General features: G+C 48.3%; 1 protein-coding gene across 2 annotated transcripts in view; it reads left to right on the top strand.

The window, feature by feature from the left end:
* The window catches only part of LOC135911436 (uncharacterized), a 153,283-nt gene that overhangs the window by 85,010 nt on the left and 52,446 nt on the right, over window positions 1-15,827 (top strand). For both annotated transcript variants that reach the window (XM_065443724.1, XM_065443725.2), the window contains exon 6: window positions 8,045-8,123. In XM_065443724.1, the coding sequence (XP_065299796.1) occupies window positions 8,045-8,123 (79 nt within the window). The remainder of the gene's footprint in view (window positions 1-8,044; window positions 8,124-15,827) is intronic.

Genomic DNA, 15,827 nt, shown 5'->3' with positions numbered 1-15,827 from the left:
AGCAGGCACGCATGATGTCGTCAATGAGTTTGGCTAAGAACGTACGGACACGGTCTGTTAGCAATTGACGGGGAGCACCATGAATCCAAATGATATCATGCATGAGGAAGTCCGCAACATGAGTTGCGCAACTGGTCGGAAGAGCGCGGGTTATGGCGTAGCGGTTCGCGTAGTCCGCCGCGACTGCAACTCACTTGTTTCCTGCTGTAGATTCCGGAAATGGGCCGAGGAGGTCTAAGCCGATACGATGGAAGGGCTTGGCATGGATGTCGAGCGGCTGCAGGTAACCAGCGGGGAGCTGGGAAGGCTTCTCGCGTCGTTGGCAAAGTTAACAAGCGGCGATGTGACGTCGTACGGAATGGGCAAGGCCCGGCCAGAAAAAATGACGACGTACGCGATCATAGGCTCGAGATACGCCAAGGTGTCCTGCCGTTGGTGCGTCATGAAGCTCTTCTAGGACGGTTGAGCGGAAGTGTTTAGGTATGACAAGTATGAACTCAGAGCCGTCCGGATGAAGGTTATGACGGTACAGAGTACCGTTGCGGAGGACGAAGTGGTGTAGTGTGGCGTCTGCGGAGAGTGTTCAAAACGGTCGATGAGTGCTCTGATGTAGGCGTCACTACATTGCTCGTCGGCGAAATGAAGCAGCTGCGACACAGAGAATGCGCAAGCAGCACTGGTAATATTGGAGGAGTCAGAGTCGTCAACAGGGAACCGCGACAAGCTGTCAGCGTCTTGGTGTAGGCGGCCAGACTTGTAGACCACGGAATATGAAGATTCTTGTAACCTCAAAGTCCATCGGCTAAGCCGGCCTGTAGGATCTCTTAGCGATGAGAGCCAGCAGAGAGCATGATGGTCAGTGACTACGGAAAAAGGGCGACCGTAAAGGTAAGGACAGAGCTTCGCAACCGCCCAGACTACAACAAGGCATTCTCGTTCCGTAATGGAATAGTTGCGCTCCGATGGTGTGAGGAGGCGGCTCGCGTAAGCAATAACGCGATCCTGGCCACGCTGACGCTGGGCTAATACGGCACCTACACCATGACCACTGGCATCTGTACGCAATTCATTAGGGGCATCAGGGTCGAAGTGGACGAGAATGGGTGGTAAGGAGACAAGAGTAACGTGACGAGAGAAGGCGGCCCCTTCTTCTGTGCCGCACGAGAATTCTTTGCCTTTCTTCAAAAAATTAGTGAGGGGTCTAGCAATTGCCGCAAAATCTTGAATAAAACGACAAAAGTACGAGCATAGCCCTACAAAACTTCGAACGTCTGCGACTGTCTTCGGAACTGGAAAGTCTCGGACAACGCGAGTTTTGTCGGGATCAGGCTGTACTCCGGAAGCGTCAACAAGGGGACCAAGAACAGTAATTTGGCGGCGGCCGAAACGACATTTGGATGAGTCAAGTTGCAGCTCCGCCTTTCGAAATACACCAAGTATAGCTGTTACACGCTCAAGGTGAGTGTCAAACGTGGGCGAGAAGACGATGATGTCGTCGAGGTAGCAGAGACATGTGGACCATTTGAAACCTCGGAGCAAGGAGTCCATCATACGCTCAAAGGTGGCAGGGGCGTTGCATAATCCAAACGGCATTACCTTAAATTGGTATAGGCCGTCAGGTGTTATGAACGCTGTTTTTTCTCTGTCCATATCGTCAACAGCAATCTGCCAGTATCCAGAATGAAGATGAATAAAAGAGAAATAGCTGGAACCGTAGAGGCAGTCAAGGGCGTCGTCTATATGTGGGAGCGGGTGGACGTCCTATCTTAGTAATGTTGTTCAGATGATGGTAGTCTGCACAAAAGCACCATGTGCCATCCATCTTCTTAACCAACACTACAGGTGACACCCAGGGACTCGAAGAAGGCTCAATGATGTTTATGTCTAGCATTTTTTTCACTTCACTTTGAATTACTTGGTGTTAATTCCGACGCAGAAACTCGATACGGTCGTCGTTGAATAGGAGTAGCATCGCCAATAAGGATCCGATGCTTGACCGCGAGCGTCTGGCCTATAGGGCGATCGTCGAAGTCGAAAATATCTCTGTAGGACGATAACACTTTGGTAAAGGTCTTCAGCCTGCGCAGAAGATATGTTCATCGCAACCATTTTCTGTATCTTCGGATCGGCGGCCGAGGCTGACACGATGTGCCTGCTAAGCTCGCAAGAAGTATCGGTCGATAAAGTTGCCACGTGATGGTCGCCGAAATAATCAAAGTTGGCAAGGCAAATACCTTGCGGTAGAATTTGCTTTGCCAATCCAAACTCAAAGATAGGGATGAAAGTGCGGTTCGCAGTAGTCAAATATAAGCTACTGATTTTGGCGGCAGGCGCATAAAGCCGGTGGGGCGCAGGCGGCACTGGAATGCGTCATACGGTTCTGCGAGAATCGGCAACTCAAGGCCAAGGGTGACATTCTTTGGATGTCACCCTTGACATCCAAAGTCAATAAACGCAGTCAATAAGACCAGAATGTGCCATCATCCAGAATGTGCCTTGACATCCAAACGCAGTCAATAAGACCAGAATGTGCAGAGAGAAAATCGAGGCCGAGAATGAGGTTGTGGGGGCAATGAGCAATCACGGTGAAGAGGAAAGGAATGTGGCGGCTGGCGATGCTAACACATGCCGTACACATGCCGATGATAGGCGCAGTACCGCCATCCGCAACGCGGACGACGCGTGCCGACGCTGGGGTGAGGAGCTTGTTCAGTCGTCGTCGGAAGGCAGCACTCATAATAGAAAGATGTGCGCCTGTATCGATGAGTGCCGTGATAGGATAGCCATCAACGTCAACGTCAAGAAGGTTTTGGTTCGCGTTTAACGTGAGCAGAGGGTTTGAGGGTAGTGTCGGCAACGCAGCTTCACCTCCAGAAGCTGCAGTGCCTAGTTTTCCGGTTGGGCCCAATAGGCGATAGGCGGCGAAGAGAAGCGGCGGGGTTCGAGCGAACGAGACTGATGGCGTGGAGGTGAGGGCGAGCGGCTGTAGCGGAGGTTCGGAGCAGGGGTATCAGCGGCAGTGGGTTCATGGCGGGTGGCATAAGGAACAGAAGGTCCAAAGGTGCGGGAATAGGTGAAGACGTACGTCCGAGGAAGAGGTGGCCATCGGTTGCGGCAGTGACGAGCGACATGGCCGATGTGACAGCAGTGGAAACAGATTGGTCTGTAATCAGGGGTACGCCATTCGGACGGGTTGCGGGGTGATATGGTAGAAAAGGAGTGTCGGAGACGAGGAGGGCCGGTAGAGAACTGGGGAACGCTGGGTTGAGATGTTGAACACACGGAGTTTAGACCCATGTTCTCAAATTCCTGTCTGACTACGGCCTCAATCATGGCAATCGTGATTGCAAGCGGATCGGGAGGTGCCGCGGAGCAAGCTGGCGAACAGGCGGCCTCGAGCTCGCGGCGAAGAATACGGGTGATGTCGTCACAGCTGGTGGTCTGACGCGGTCGACCCTCACATGTCGACGTTGCAGAGGCGCTGGGTAGCCGCGTGATGTGGTGTGTGATGTGGCGGCTCTTGGCTTGTTCAAGGCGATGGCATTCTTTATTGATGGCGTCGATTGTCGAGGCGTTGCCGAAACTAGGAGATCGAAAGTGTCGTCGGCGATGCCTTTTAGAACATGTGGTACTTTATCCATCGTCAGCTTGGCGGCATAGGGCCAAGACGTAGAATAGGTATGAAACGTACGGTTCTGTAGATGTCTGAACACGAGACGCAAGAGCCTTTCTCGTGGCAACCTTGTGGTCAATGGGGTCACTGAGCAGTTCCCATAGCTTTTCTTTGAAAGTGTCCCAACTGCTTATCTCATCGTCACGCGTGTGGTACCACAGGCGTGGAGTGCCGCCAAGATAAAAGATGACATCGGCGAGCATGATGGTTGGGTCCCACCTGCTATTCGCGCTGGCATGTTCATATAGCTTGATCCATTCTTCAACGTCGTGTCCCTCCAGGCCAGAGAACACACCAGGGTCGCGATGTTGCGCAACCGCGACGATTGGAGCAGTCGGACCAGCCGAAGCCTTTGCAGAGGTGGGCTCATTCCTTGAACATCGCTGGATGGTATCGTAATGACAATGACGCCTCCTACAATACCATTCTTGGCTTCCGGCCTAAACTTTCTGCTCAAGATATCATGATTCAGCTCAAGCATCAAATTATCGATGGCGATAAACGCTCCAGGCTGGACACCAGAGCTATCATGGGGCTTGACTTAACCAAGGCCTTCGATAACGTCACGCATGAAGCCATACTAAATCAAGCTGCTAAAATCCAATTTGTACATCGAACATATATCTACATCAAGAATTTCCTTACAGGGAACACGGCCACCATCGCCATCGGTGGGTTGCAGCCGCGAATTATTCATTTCGGCAGCAGAGGCACGCCGCAAGGATCGGTTATGTCCCCTTTTCGGTTTAATATGGCCTTGCTGGGACTACCGCCTGCATTAGCTAGCATCCCCAACCTCAAGTATAGCCTCTACGCAGACAATATCACACTTTTGGTCACCGGGGGCTGCAATGGGGGCATCCAAGACACGCTGCAGCACGCCATCAACGTGGTCGCTGCATAAGTAGAACCGCGCGGCCTGGAGCGCTCCCCGCAAAAATCGGAGCTCCTTCTACACAATCTTAATTTGGGACGTCGCTGTCCTGACCGTCACTCCTCCCTCGCCGAGATGGAAGTCCATGTGCATCAGCAACGCATAGCTACTGTACCAACATCCGTATCCTTGGCCAACGCATCCAAGAAAATGGCAGAAACACATAGATACTCAAGCACTTAGAATCGCACGCATACCGAAGCGCTCAACTCGTTGCGCGCATAGCAAATCGACATCACGGCATGAAATAAAACAACCGTACACACCTGGTAACCACCTACACCCTGAGCAGGATCACCTATGTAGCCCCGTACCTTAGCGTCAATGCAACTGGCAAGCTCAAAGTGAATACCATGATCAAGAGGGCCGATACACAAGCCCTACATCTTCCCACCTCCAGCTCTAAAGAGAAATTGGACGCCCTCGGCATTCACAACACCACAGAGGAGCTTATTGAAACTTAGCGTATTAGCTAATACGAACGATTCGCGAATTCCACCATGGGCAGGCACATTCTAGGCACCGTATAAATAACATACGCCTCCCGATTCGGAATAGAAGTACCCGTTCCTCCAAACATTCGCGTTCAACTAGTTATCCCGCCCATACGGTTCAACTAGTTATACCGTATGGGTTATCCCACCCATACCTCGCAATATGCACCCTGAACAAAATCGAGAGTGACGTGCAGAAAGAGATAAACGACTAGAAAAGCGCTACAACCAAGCCGCTTATGTTGCCTACGTTGACGAAGCGGAATACCCCAACCAAACCTCCATGGCGGTCGTCACGGACGCAGGCTTGCCTTATCGCCTTGCCGCGACTGCATTTCTACTCACCACTCAATCCGAAACAGGTGAATAACTGGACATCGCTTTGTCCTACACTGCTAACAGTGCACACTGCATCATCAGCGATTCAACAACGACCATTCCCAACTACACAAGAGGACTGATAGCGCCCGAAGCGCAGAAGATACTCCGTGGCACTCCTCAAGGCGTCCAGATCATCTGGGCCCCTAGTCGCTCGGGTCAGGCTGGAAATGATGCCGTCCACGATGCCGCCCGAGCTCTAGCACACTAGACACATCATCATTCTCCTGAGTCTTCGAATTCAGATCAGCCCCGAGTTCAGCATGGGGGTCATGAGCGGGACCGAATGGTCGCGTAAAGAGAAATCCTCCTCCACTACCGCAGAAAGTGGTTTCGCTACCCCCTCGCACACAAAACACTGAATAAATCTCAATCCACTACTTGGCGACTACTTCTGACGCGAACTTTTCCAAACTCCATGCTACACAACCGCATTTACCCCGGTGCATACTCCCCACTCTGCAAAGTGTGTGAGGCCCGCACTGACCTCGAGCGCATAATCTGGCAATGCCCCAAAGCCTCACCCATCAACACCCGCCGCACTAACACTACACGCATCGTAACTACCACCGAGTAGTCGGAGAGTTTGTTGCTGAGCTTGGACCTTGAGCAGCAGCTCAGGGCCGTCCGGATGGCCGAAGACGCCGCCAGAAAGCTTGGACTGGCCGCCGTTTGAGGAAGGGGGGGGGGGGGGAACTCGGGGGTAGTCTCCCAACCTCCGCCAGATCTGGACCCCATAAAAGACATACTACATTTTTATCTCTCTCTGTGTGGGCGCGGGAAACTTTCAGATGCCCTTGATGTATTCTCTTCACACGTGGCAACAAAAGAGGCCCTCGCACACGGTTAAGGACATGTGTTTTCGAAAAGAAATGAAGAACACGCGTGCGGGGAACGCCGGAGGAAACAGAAACGACAATGTCAACGTTGCCAGCGCGAAACGACCACCGACGAACGTTCCCGTGATGCTGAAGTGAGACGATAATCGCGAGCCCGGGCACCTCCTAACGAGCAGTGATGCCGGATTCGCAACGCAGTACGGCGGCAGAGATACCGCATGGACCGAGTGAATGAATTCAAAGGTGCGGATGTCAAGTTCCGACTAGATTTGCTGGATAACCATTTCGGATTTAGTTGCAGAGTGTGCGACTGTCTGTGGTTGGAGAGCCATCTGACGAGGATCGGAAATGTACGAGACGAGACTAATTGGGACCGTGTGCTACAGGTACTGTCCCGTACGTTCCCAGACGTTTCGGGTGACCATACTCGCGTTGCTCGACGTTCGTCTTTCGCATCATGGCGTAGAACTCCTCGGTCGCCAGAATGTCTTCGCACATCTTCACCGCGGCGCACGGCGACAGTCATTCAACCAACGAAACGTGAGGACAGCCAAAGTTCTCAAACGAAAAGCAAAGTGCTTTCCCTGTCATTCCATCTTCTCAGAGTGGAATGGTAGTCATGTTTTTCACTGTAGGGCTCCATTAATACACCAAGGTACTTTATTGGTGTTTTGACTCCTGATTCCCACCATTTGGCAGCTCCTTAGTCCACGAACAATGCAGAAAACCTGCGCTCTCGGTCCAATTAAGAATTGAGTGAGCATTCTCACAAAACCTTCTTGGATGTGTTGTCGTCTCTTCAACGCTTTGGCAATCGGCAACGCATCCACATATGCGACTAGCTTCACTTTACTAGTCAGGCCAGAACCACACTAACACATCTCTCGTGACAGCACCAAGCAACTGTTTCAAACAACTCCCACGTGTATCGCATCGCACGGCAGGTCTGCAGGAGGGCACGCTCGCCCAAACGCACGTGCCCATGCACAACTTTCCATTGGGTTGCTGACGCTGGGATGAAACTTTCCTACCTTTCTTCCCCATTACCTCTTTTTCTCGTGGCACACTTCTCGTCGTTCACATATACTCGCCATTCTTCCCACAAGAAAGCATCAAGCATCGCTTTCGTCGTCCTGCTACGATTCCATGTAAGAGAGTGCATTCGAATTAACCGCTCTCAGCATCTCGCCATAATTTGGGAACCATGTAGTCCGTAAACATAAATCTTGTATGACAGAAAACTGGGGCCTGCTTTGGGCGTAAACAGTCCCATTGCGTGAATTTACACGGTGTATAGGGCTGCAATAAAAACAGCTTGTTTTTTGTGACATTTAATTACCCTCTTCACGGAAAATTTCCTCAAAGGAGATTACAGCATGTGCGTTTAATCTGCGTCATTTTTTTTCTAATATACACGTTCGCGTACAAGCTTAGGGAAAAACATTTGGTGGGCCCGGAAGGGAATATACAAAGAAATTAGAATGTGAAGTTTCTTACAGTGGAAGCACGTCTTCGCGCTACAAAACAAATTCAGAGACAGTATATAATTTTTCGCAAAGAAGAAATTTAGAGCTTGGAAGTTCTTGTCTTGTGCACTGTTTCAAGTACCGTTGCCAAAAATTTTACCGCCATAGCCAGCACAACGACGAGCTTTATCTGCTAATAGTACCGCTGGTTTTCTCTTATGACCCTGAAAATGTATTATTTTACATTCTTTATACGGCAGGAATTGGGCAATGATCCTCATGATACACCCCCGCTTGTGCCAGGATGCTACCTGGAAGTGACGGGAGAGGTAGTTAACGGTAAGTTATTTTGCTTCTAATTCAAGACTGTCGGTGACGTTAATTATTAAATACGTTTTTCTAATACTCAGCCCATTACCCGATGCGGCCAAAATAGTGTGTTCTAATTGTGATGTGGAAATTCGAATGGTTGCCTGATGGCGCAAGTCACAACTTTGAGCGAAATGTAAGGACATGAATTTGGACGCACTGTAGTCACCTGTCCGTGGGCGAGGAGGCATTATTTCCTTCCACACGAGCCATGGACCGATAAAAGAAAGAAGCTGGCCGTGTGCTATTTGCACTTTCCAAAAGACTCATAAATCTTGAACATATCTATACTTTACGCTCTCTTGAATTTTCAATGAAATGTTTTCAATAAAATGAGAAGTATTTTAAGTATTTTCTGCTCATAGTTGCTGATGGTCAGTTGAGCATTCTCTGTATATTCCGAAGAAAGATATGTTGGCGAGTGGGCGCTTGCTCTGAGGGTGAGCTAGCGGAAATACTAAATCACAATGAAAGACACGGAGCCAACGTCATCGGAGCTAAAAAATAGATACGCAGTGCTACAGTGTAAGATACACAAGGAACATGCAACATAACCACTTCTAACATGTGTCAATGATGGTTTCATTACAGTTGTGTTGGTTACCTGCAATGTATCTTTGTTGATACTCGGTTTGCTATTCTCAAAAGTTCAGCCCATCAAAGGCTCCCACCTATTCTAATGGCCAACGCGTTCGCGTCTTCCTTACTTAAAAAAGTTGGTGCTGTGATAACAGTGCTGGTGGCGTACCGAAACGTTTTGTGACGTGTATGGCTACCCCTGGTACCCTGGCGTCAGTAGAATAATTGCACAAACGCATTTTCCCGCACAAACACATATTTCAATAAATTCCTAAAAATGACAAAACGCTAATAAAATAACTTAAAATGCATCAATTTATTCTATCAAATGCCCTTTAGTCATGCAACCAGTACTGTCTGCTCATATCTGTGATTTACTAAAGTAACGTATGAACATTCAGATCCGTGACTACTGATCCAGAAAATACGTTTACAGTGCTGATGCACCTGACAGGAACGTCTTGGCTGGTATGGTGCGCACTCATTTATCATCAATGTGTAGCGGCAGCCACGCACTTGATGACGTGTCGAAGACGACATCACTTCGCCCTTGTTGAGCTGCAGCAAAAACGCAATCGTGGCGATTGGTTGTAGTGCCAAGAGCCGGAACATATTTGGCCTCCCGTACAGGGACTGCTTTGGCTAGGGCCTGCAGTGGGGCGTCGATGGTCACTATCGCAAACACCTGTCTCTCGGGCTGCTGGGGACCAGTAGTGATCTTCGAACCGAGGATCAACGCCTCGCTGAGCCTGGTGCTCGGACGGGAAGTATCTGCTTCACCAAAGTATTAGGGCGCAACGCAGCCTGGCGGTCCACGGCCATACTCTTAACGAGAAACGCCGCACCCTAGCCACATCATTCCTCGATCTGCACGCCCGTCTGGCTCGCAGCCAAGATGGCGTCTCCACCACGCTCTCCCTTCGAGGCACTATCTCGTCTTCGTGCTCGTTGCTATTTTCTTCAGCGTTTGCTATTACCGGCTGTTGCTGTTCTTCTTACTCCTTTCTTGCTTTTTTTTTCGCATATTAGGTGTCACTCCTGATAATTTCCCCCCACTTTCGCACTTTCATTCCGGAAAATTTCACTCCCACTTCTGCTCACTTCACCTATTGTGCACTGACACTACACTGCACGACCCAACCTATGCGTTACTTAAGTGAAGAAAAGTCCCCACAACACGTCTCGGCCATCTACTATACGAGACCTTGCAACTAGAACCATATACATTTGTGTGGAATAAACCACTATAATATTTTTCCATGAAAACCAACTCCAAAAACGGCCCTTTACTCTCACGGTTATTACATCTTGTAAATAGAAAGTTCTTAGCTCTTCCGCTAAAACACTATATAAAACAAAACTTTTTCTCATGTCGTGCACAATCAGGCCGATGGCTGTGGATGCTTTACTCTCCATGACCACTGGTTTTTGTGGCGTCCGTATCAATATAGATAATCATTGCATTCTTCTCGAGACGATTTGGGCTTATGCACCCACGCTGGCATGCACTTCAAAGGACATTGATGTTCTTTTTATCCAAAAAGTTATCTCGTCATTGTGACATACCCTATTTCTTCGTTCAACTTCCCTACCCTAGTTTACTTCCAGCGTTCCTTGCGTTGCCTTCTGACATCTGTCAGGAGACTGCGCGAACTGCTTGATATCAGTGCTGGGGTGTTTCACTCGGGTGTTTCATTAGCTCCGTGCCAAGTGCATGCCCTTTGACTGATCTTTATGAACTCATTGGCGCCAGTAGTTGTCGCGTGTCTGTTTCATTGGTGGCTCTGACATCCCCAAATATTCATTTGCCATCCTTCTGAAGCTTATACACGGACAACCCCTTCATACATAGCTTCCATTGTCCTTGCTTTTTCAAACGGCACACCAACGTACTGTCCACTTCATCATGTTTTTCAGGTTAATCCGCCCTTGCACAGAGGGCTATGTCGGAAAGTGTTGCTAAAGGTGCAAATCTATTTTTTTCGTGCTTCATATTTTTTGTGGCATAATATAATTGGTAATTTGTCTTAGAGTAGTGCTTATTTTTTCACTTTCTCGGCGCCTGCGGCGAGGTTACGCTTCACCGGGTTTTTTGTGTTTGTCGTGCGTAAATTCAAGAGACCATCTGGTTCATCCACTGTTCTGATTCCTGCTACATTCCCTAGAATCACATCATAAAACACTTATTCGAGGATCTGGGCTTCAGTCCGTCCACAATGGCAGGACGTCAGTAATAATATTGTAGGGGGAGGCGTTACTGGCATTCGCTTTAGCATCTATTATCACCCGGATTGCTGCTTCTATACCGGCGAGTTCGCCTTCAGGTATCAGAGACTGCCTGATCAGAACATTTATGAGTCTGTAGTACCGAAATTACTTGTCCCTGTGCAATTCCTACCACAACTAGCATTAGTGGTTACGCTATTAGAAAGCTCTGCAAGTCACGACTGCACCTATTTTCCCATGAGAGGCCTTCGCTTCAGTTTGCATCTTCTGGAAAAAAAAAACGAAAACCTTTTGGCTGCGACTATGAAAGCTTTCCTGCTCTCCGCCTTCGAAAGGTAGGTAACTGTGGTATGCCCATTGCATCTGCACACACACCGCATTTAGGCAACACCCACAAGCATGACCTAGGGGACAACTCATAAGATGATGATGCATAGCTCCACAAAAACAACAGTTTATGTTTATTTGATACTCCATCCTCTCTGGTACATTATTCTCTTTTTTTGACCCCTGCCAAGTTCTTGTGACGTGGAGGTTCGAAATAATGGGCTACATACTCTGATAACTTAACAAGAGCCTTCATGTTGTGCTCCTTAAGAAACAATGAAACTCCATCATAACATTACGCTATCAAGTGTTCGGAATCATTCAATCTATCACGTTCACGAATGTATTCCCTATTAATCTCAGATTTAACCAAATCCCGAATAGTGGGTGATTCGAGCAGCAGATTGCTGACACGTCTTGTTCTCTTTTGGCTTAGAACTTTGGAATTCCTCCTTGAAACTTTCGGTGGGCAGCCTGAAGCGTGTTAAAAGGGCCATCATCTCCTTGTGAAAATCAATCAAATCTGTATCTAGACACGGCCAATGCTAATTTCATAAGGAGCATGCTAAATTTCATCCCCCAATCCTTCTTCTGCCACCCAACTGCAATAATCATATGCTAAAATCACTGAAGCTATGCGTTTAGGTCACCCGGCCTTTCGTCGAACCAGTCGAATAACGACTCAAGACACTCCTTCGCAACCACTTGATGTGCATCATCTAATCTTCTAACTTCCGCGTCCGTTGTACTTGTATTTAGGCATCAATGCTGTTTAAATTTAATCAGCTCCTTTTCCATAACCTCATTTTTATAACCACGCTCAGAAATAGCTTTCGCACTTTCACCAGCTGCTTTAGCTTTATCTTCCTTCCATATATCTCACGCAGCCACACGTTGTTTTTTCCATATACACGTATGTTCCTCATGGTATAACTTCAATGTATACTCGGTTGACGTTCCTGCTACGGTCACGGTAGCCATCACGCCTTAGAGATACATTTTGTTCCCGAAGACATACTGAGGCACGAGTCGAATGTTAAGAAATCCTGGCAGGCTCGTCAGCGTTTATACACACCTGGCACGTTTGCTCGTGCCAACAGAATGAATATCCGAGCACAATTTTCGGCACAAGCACAAGTTTCGTTAAACAACACAGTACACTAAATGAACTTCAAAATGAATCAAGTTAGCCTGTAAAATACTCCTTAGCCATGCATCCAGTTGTATCTATATAAGTCCGGCAGATGCTTATCGCTTGGTAATACATCTGACATCAATGATAAGTGATAAGTGAGACCCATGCCGCTCACTTCATGATGATTTCAGTACCGATGTGTCTGAAAAGGAATGTTGCCAGCGGTATAGTCTGCGGTCCTGCGTCGTCATTGTCCGGTGGCAGCGTCTCACATGACCTGTCGAAAACGATGTCACTTGGTGCTTGTTGAACGGCGGCGCATCGGCAATCATGCCGAGTCGTGGTGCTGCCCCGCACTCGAACAGCTTCGGCCTCGCACACAGCGCGGGACTCAATGGGGCTAGAAACAGCGCGGCCACGGCCAGCGTCGCAAGTGCTGACGTTTCCCGATTTCCTGGGTAGCTCGGGAGAAGCGGCGGTTCTCGAACTGAAGATGAGCGCCTCACGGAGTGTTCAGTGCGATATTGGGGTGAAACTCAGCCTGGTGGTCCATGTCTGTCTTGTTCAATAACACTGCATGCCGGCAACCTTGCTCTTACGCGTCCATGTGCGTACCCGTCTGCCCATATGCAAACGTGGCTTTTCCACCGTGTTCTTCCTTGCACGCGATATCTCGTCTTCTTCCTCTTTTCATTGCTATTTTCCTTTCTCTGTGTGCTCCCACTGTATGTTGGCGTCCGCCTTAATCATCGCTTTTTCACATACTACTTGTCGCTTCTGATAGGTTACCTGTATTTTGAAGAACCATTTTAAAATACTCTTAGTTGAACATTAGCTTGCAAAGTATAGTTTATTATTGACCGTGCAATTACAATATTCAACTTATTCCGGACATTATTACTGTCGCGCTACTCACGCACAACAAAAGCTAAATAAATAGTTTTTAGACCTATCTGCAATAACCGTGTTCTTTGGCATATATACAGTTTTATATCTTATTGCTATTCTATGGCAAACTATTCATATATATGCACGCTATTTTACGGACTACAGTTGCGGGAAATCATTGCATTTCGCGCACTTGATGAACGACAGCTCTAGGAAATATGGTTGCACAAACTGATAGAAGCGAAGCTGGTTTGGCTTCTTTTTAAAAGAGGCAGCCCAGCTACCATGCAAGCAATCGCCGCAAATAAGAGAAATCGAAACTATCCAATACACCGATGACAGTGGTTCATACTGGCCAATAATATATGAAAAGGAGTTCGCGAATGTCGCAATCAGTGCGAAAACATACGCCATGTGCGGTGAAAATGTGGCGGGAATAGCGCAGGGTTAAAAAAAAGAATGCTTTATGTTTCGTAGTTGGTGGATAAAAGTAGAGACTTACAATTAAAGGATGCGTTACGTCACTTCGGAGAAGGGGTCTTCGTTTGGAGTTTCTATAACAATACTGAAGACACATATGATCGCAACAGTAAATATTTGGCAGTATATAGTAAATAACGGCGTGCATAAGATGATAAAATGATAACGGCGGGATAAGTGACTGCCTATATCTACTGAAATACACTATTAGAGTCTAGGGAAAATACGGGGTAGGCGGGAGATGGAAATTCAAGACGATGGGCAAAAGGAGAACAAGGTGAAAGCAGGAGCCAATGTTTCGACAAATGGACTTGTCTTCTTCAAGGCGTCATATGCTTTCCTCACCACAGTATATATTGGGGGGGTTCTTTTAAAGGGGAGAGGGTGTAAGGCGGGTGAGAGCGGCAACTTCTGACTAAGAGTCTGCATGAGCACAAAATCTGGCATACCACAGGTGGTCCATATTGACCAGTGGTAGGTAAATTCTCCTCCGTGAGGCATCAAAAGTGAAGTGCTTCAACTTCATGCGCATTTTAAGAGCGTAACGCTCATCTGAGAGAACTGCCCTAAAAGTAACGTTGCTCAGAAACGACTTATTGCCCTCCGAAAGAGATAAGCTGCCAGATTCACTGAAGCGTACGGACCTGCTCTTGAACTAAAATAGTCAAAAGTGTGACAGAACTATTTTATATTGCCTTTTCTTCCTCCTCTAATAACTAACCATTTCTGTGTTTACCCACCTTATTTATACGTGAAGCAAATAATTTCAGTGCTCTCTCGTGGTTACAGCCGGGCTGTGTATTTGGTAATCATACTTTGTTCACTATTATTCAGGAGCGTTCTCAGGACGAACTATGACTTGTGGTTCTATACAGTGCGTTTTGTGTGCAGATATTTTGTTTCCGGAACAGACGCTACGTGATGCAAAGCACGTGGCAATTAGATATTGTGGTGCAAACCAAGTCTACTTTCTGTCATAAGGACATCACCCTTAGATGAGGCACCTCAGCCCTCCATAGTGCGTGTGTTGTCTCAAGTTTTGGTTTCGATATCCTTCCTAGAATCTATGTGAACGGCTCTGGCGCTGTTCGCATTTTTATAATTGGGTATCATAAAATAAAGAGGGATCATTCATTGGATTATGGCTGGTTGGCTCTATTCTTCAGCCGTAGGCCGCGACACCACATTGGCGACTAGGGTTCTAGATTGTTCTAATTTTTTCTGCAGGCGTTATCTCCCATGTAGCCATGCCATCCACGTCATGAGTATCCCTGGTCTCGCTCCACCACCACCATCTCTTCCTGCACAAGGCCGCCCACAGGCTTCGTGGCCGCATTGGTTTCGCATGTTTGAGTCTTTTCTTCTGGCGTTCGCAGCATATGACTTCCCGAACGACCGACCCTAAACCGTCCTGTTAAACAGCCTAGGAATTGAACGTCAGCCTATTTTCTTCGCAATGCTACCCCACATTTCCGAACCCCTTCCGCCGGTTTCCATTGCGACAGCTTTTGATGAGGCCAGAATGTCGCCCACTGCTCCATCATCATACGACCAAGCCCTGGCTGCCTTAACTCAGTATTTTGCCTGGCCAAGAAATGTCGCCGTGGAACGTCGTCGCTTCCGCCGCCCTACAAAGCGACCAGGTGAATACAATCAAGAGTATGGCGCTGATTCACGAGAGCTTGCTTTTTCGTGTTCTTTTGTCGCCCTTGATGACTGCCTCCGCAAGCAGTTCTTAGAAGGCATCACGTCACAACACCTTTGTGAACGGTTGCTTCTGGAAGGTTCATCGCTCTTTTTTTCGTGCGCCGTGCTTCTGGCCCAACAATTGGAGCTGGCCGCTCGGCAAGTTCGAGAGCTTGCTCCTGGGCACGTTCAGCAGGTAACTTCCCGAGGCGTTCGGCATTCAGGGGGTACAAAGCGGCCGCAGTCGTCTCCTCATTGGTCTGCTTCCTCTGAGTGCTTTCGTGACACGAACAAGACGTCACCGCAGCGTTTTGTCTGTGGTTCGCACCCGCACTATGCCTCGTCATCCACCT

This window comes from Dermacentor albipictus, chromosome 4 (genome assembly GCF_038994185.2).
Source record: "Dermacentor albipictus isolate Rhodes 1998 colony chromosome 4, USDA_Dalb.pri_finalv2, whole genome shotgun sequence".
NCBI classification, from domain to species: domain Eukaryota; kingdom Metazoa; phylum Arthropoda; class Arachnida; order Ixodida; family Ixodidae; genus Dermacentor; species Dermacentor albipictus.
Note: the sequence above shows the minus strand (reverse complement) of the source record. Positions and strands in the feature narration are given on the sequence as shown.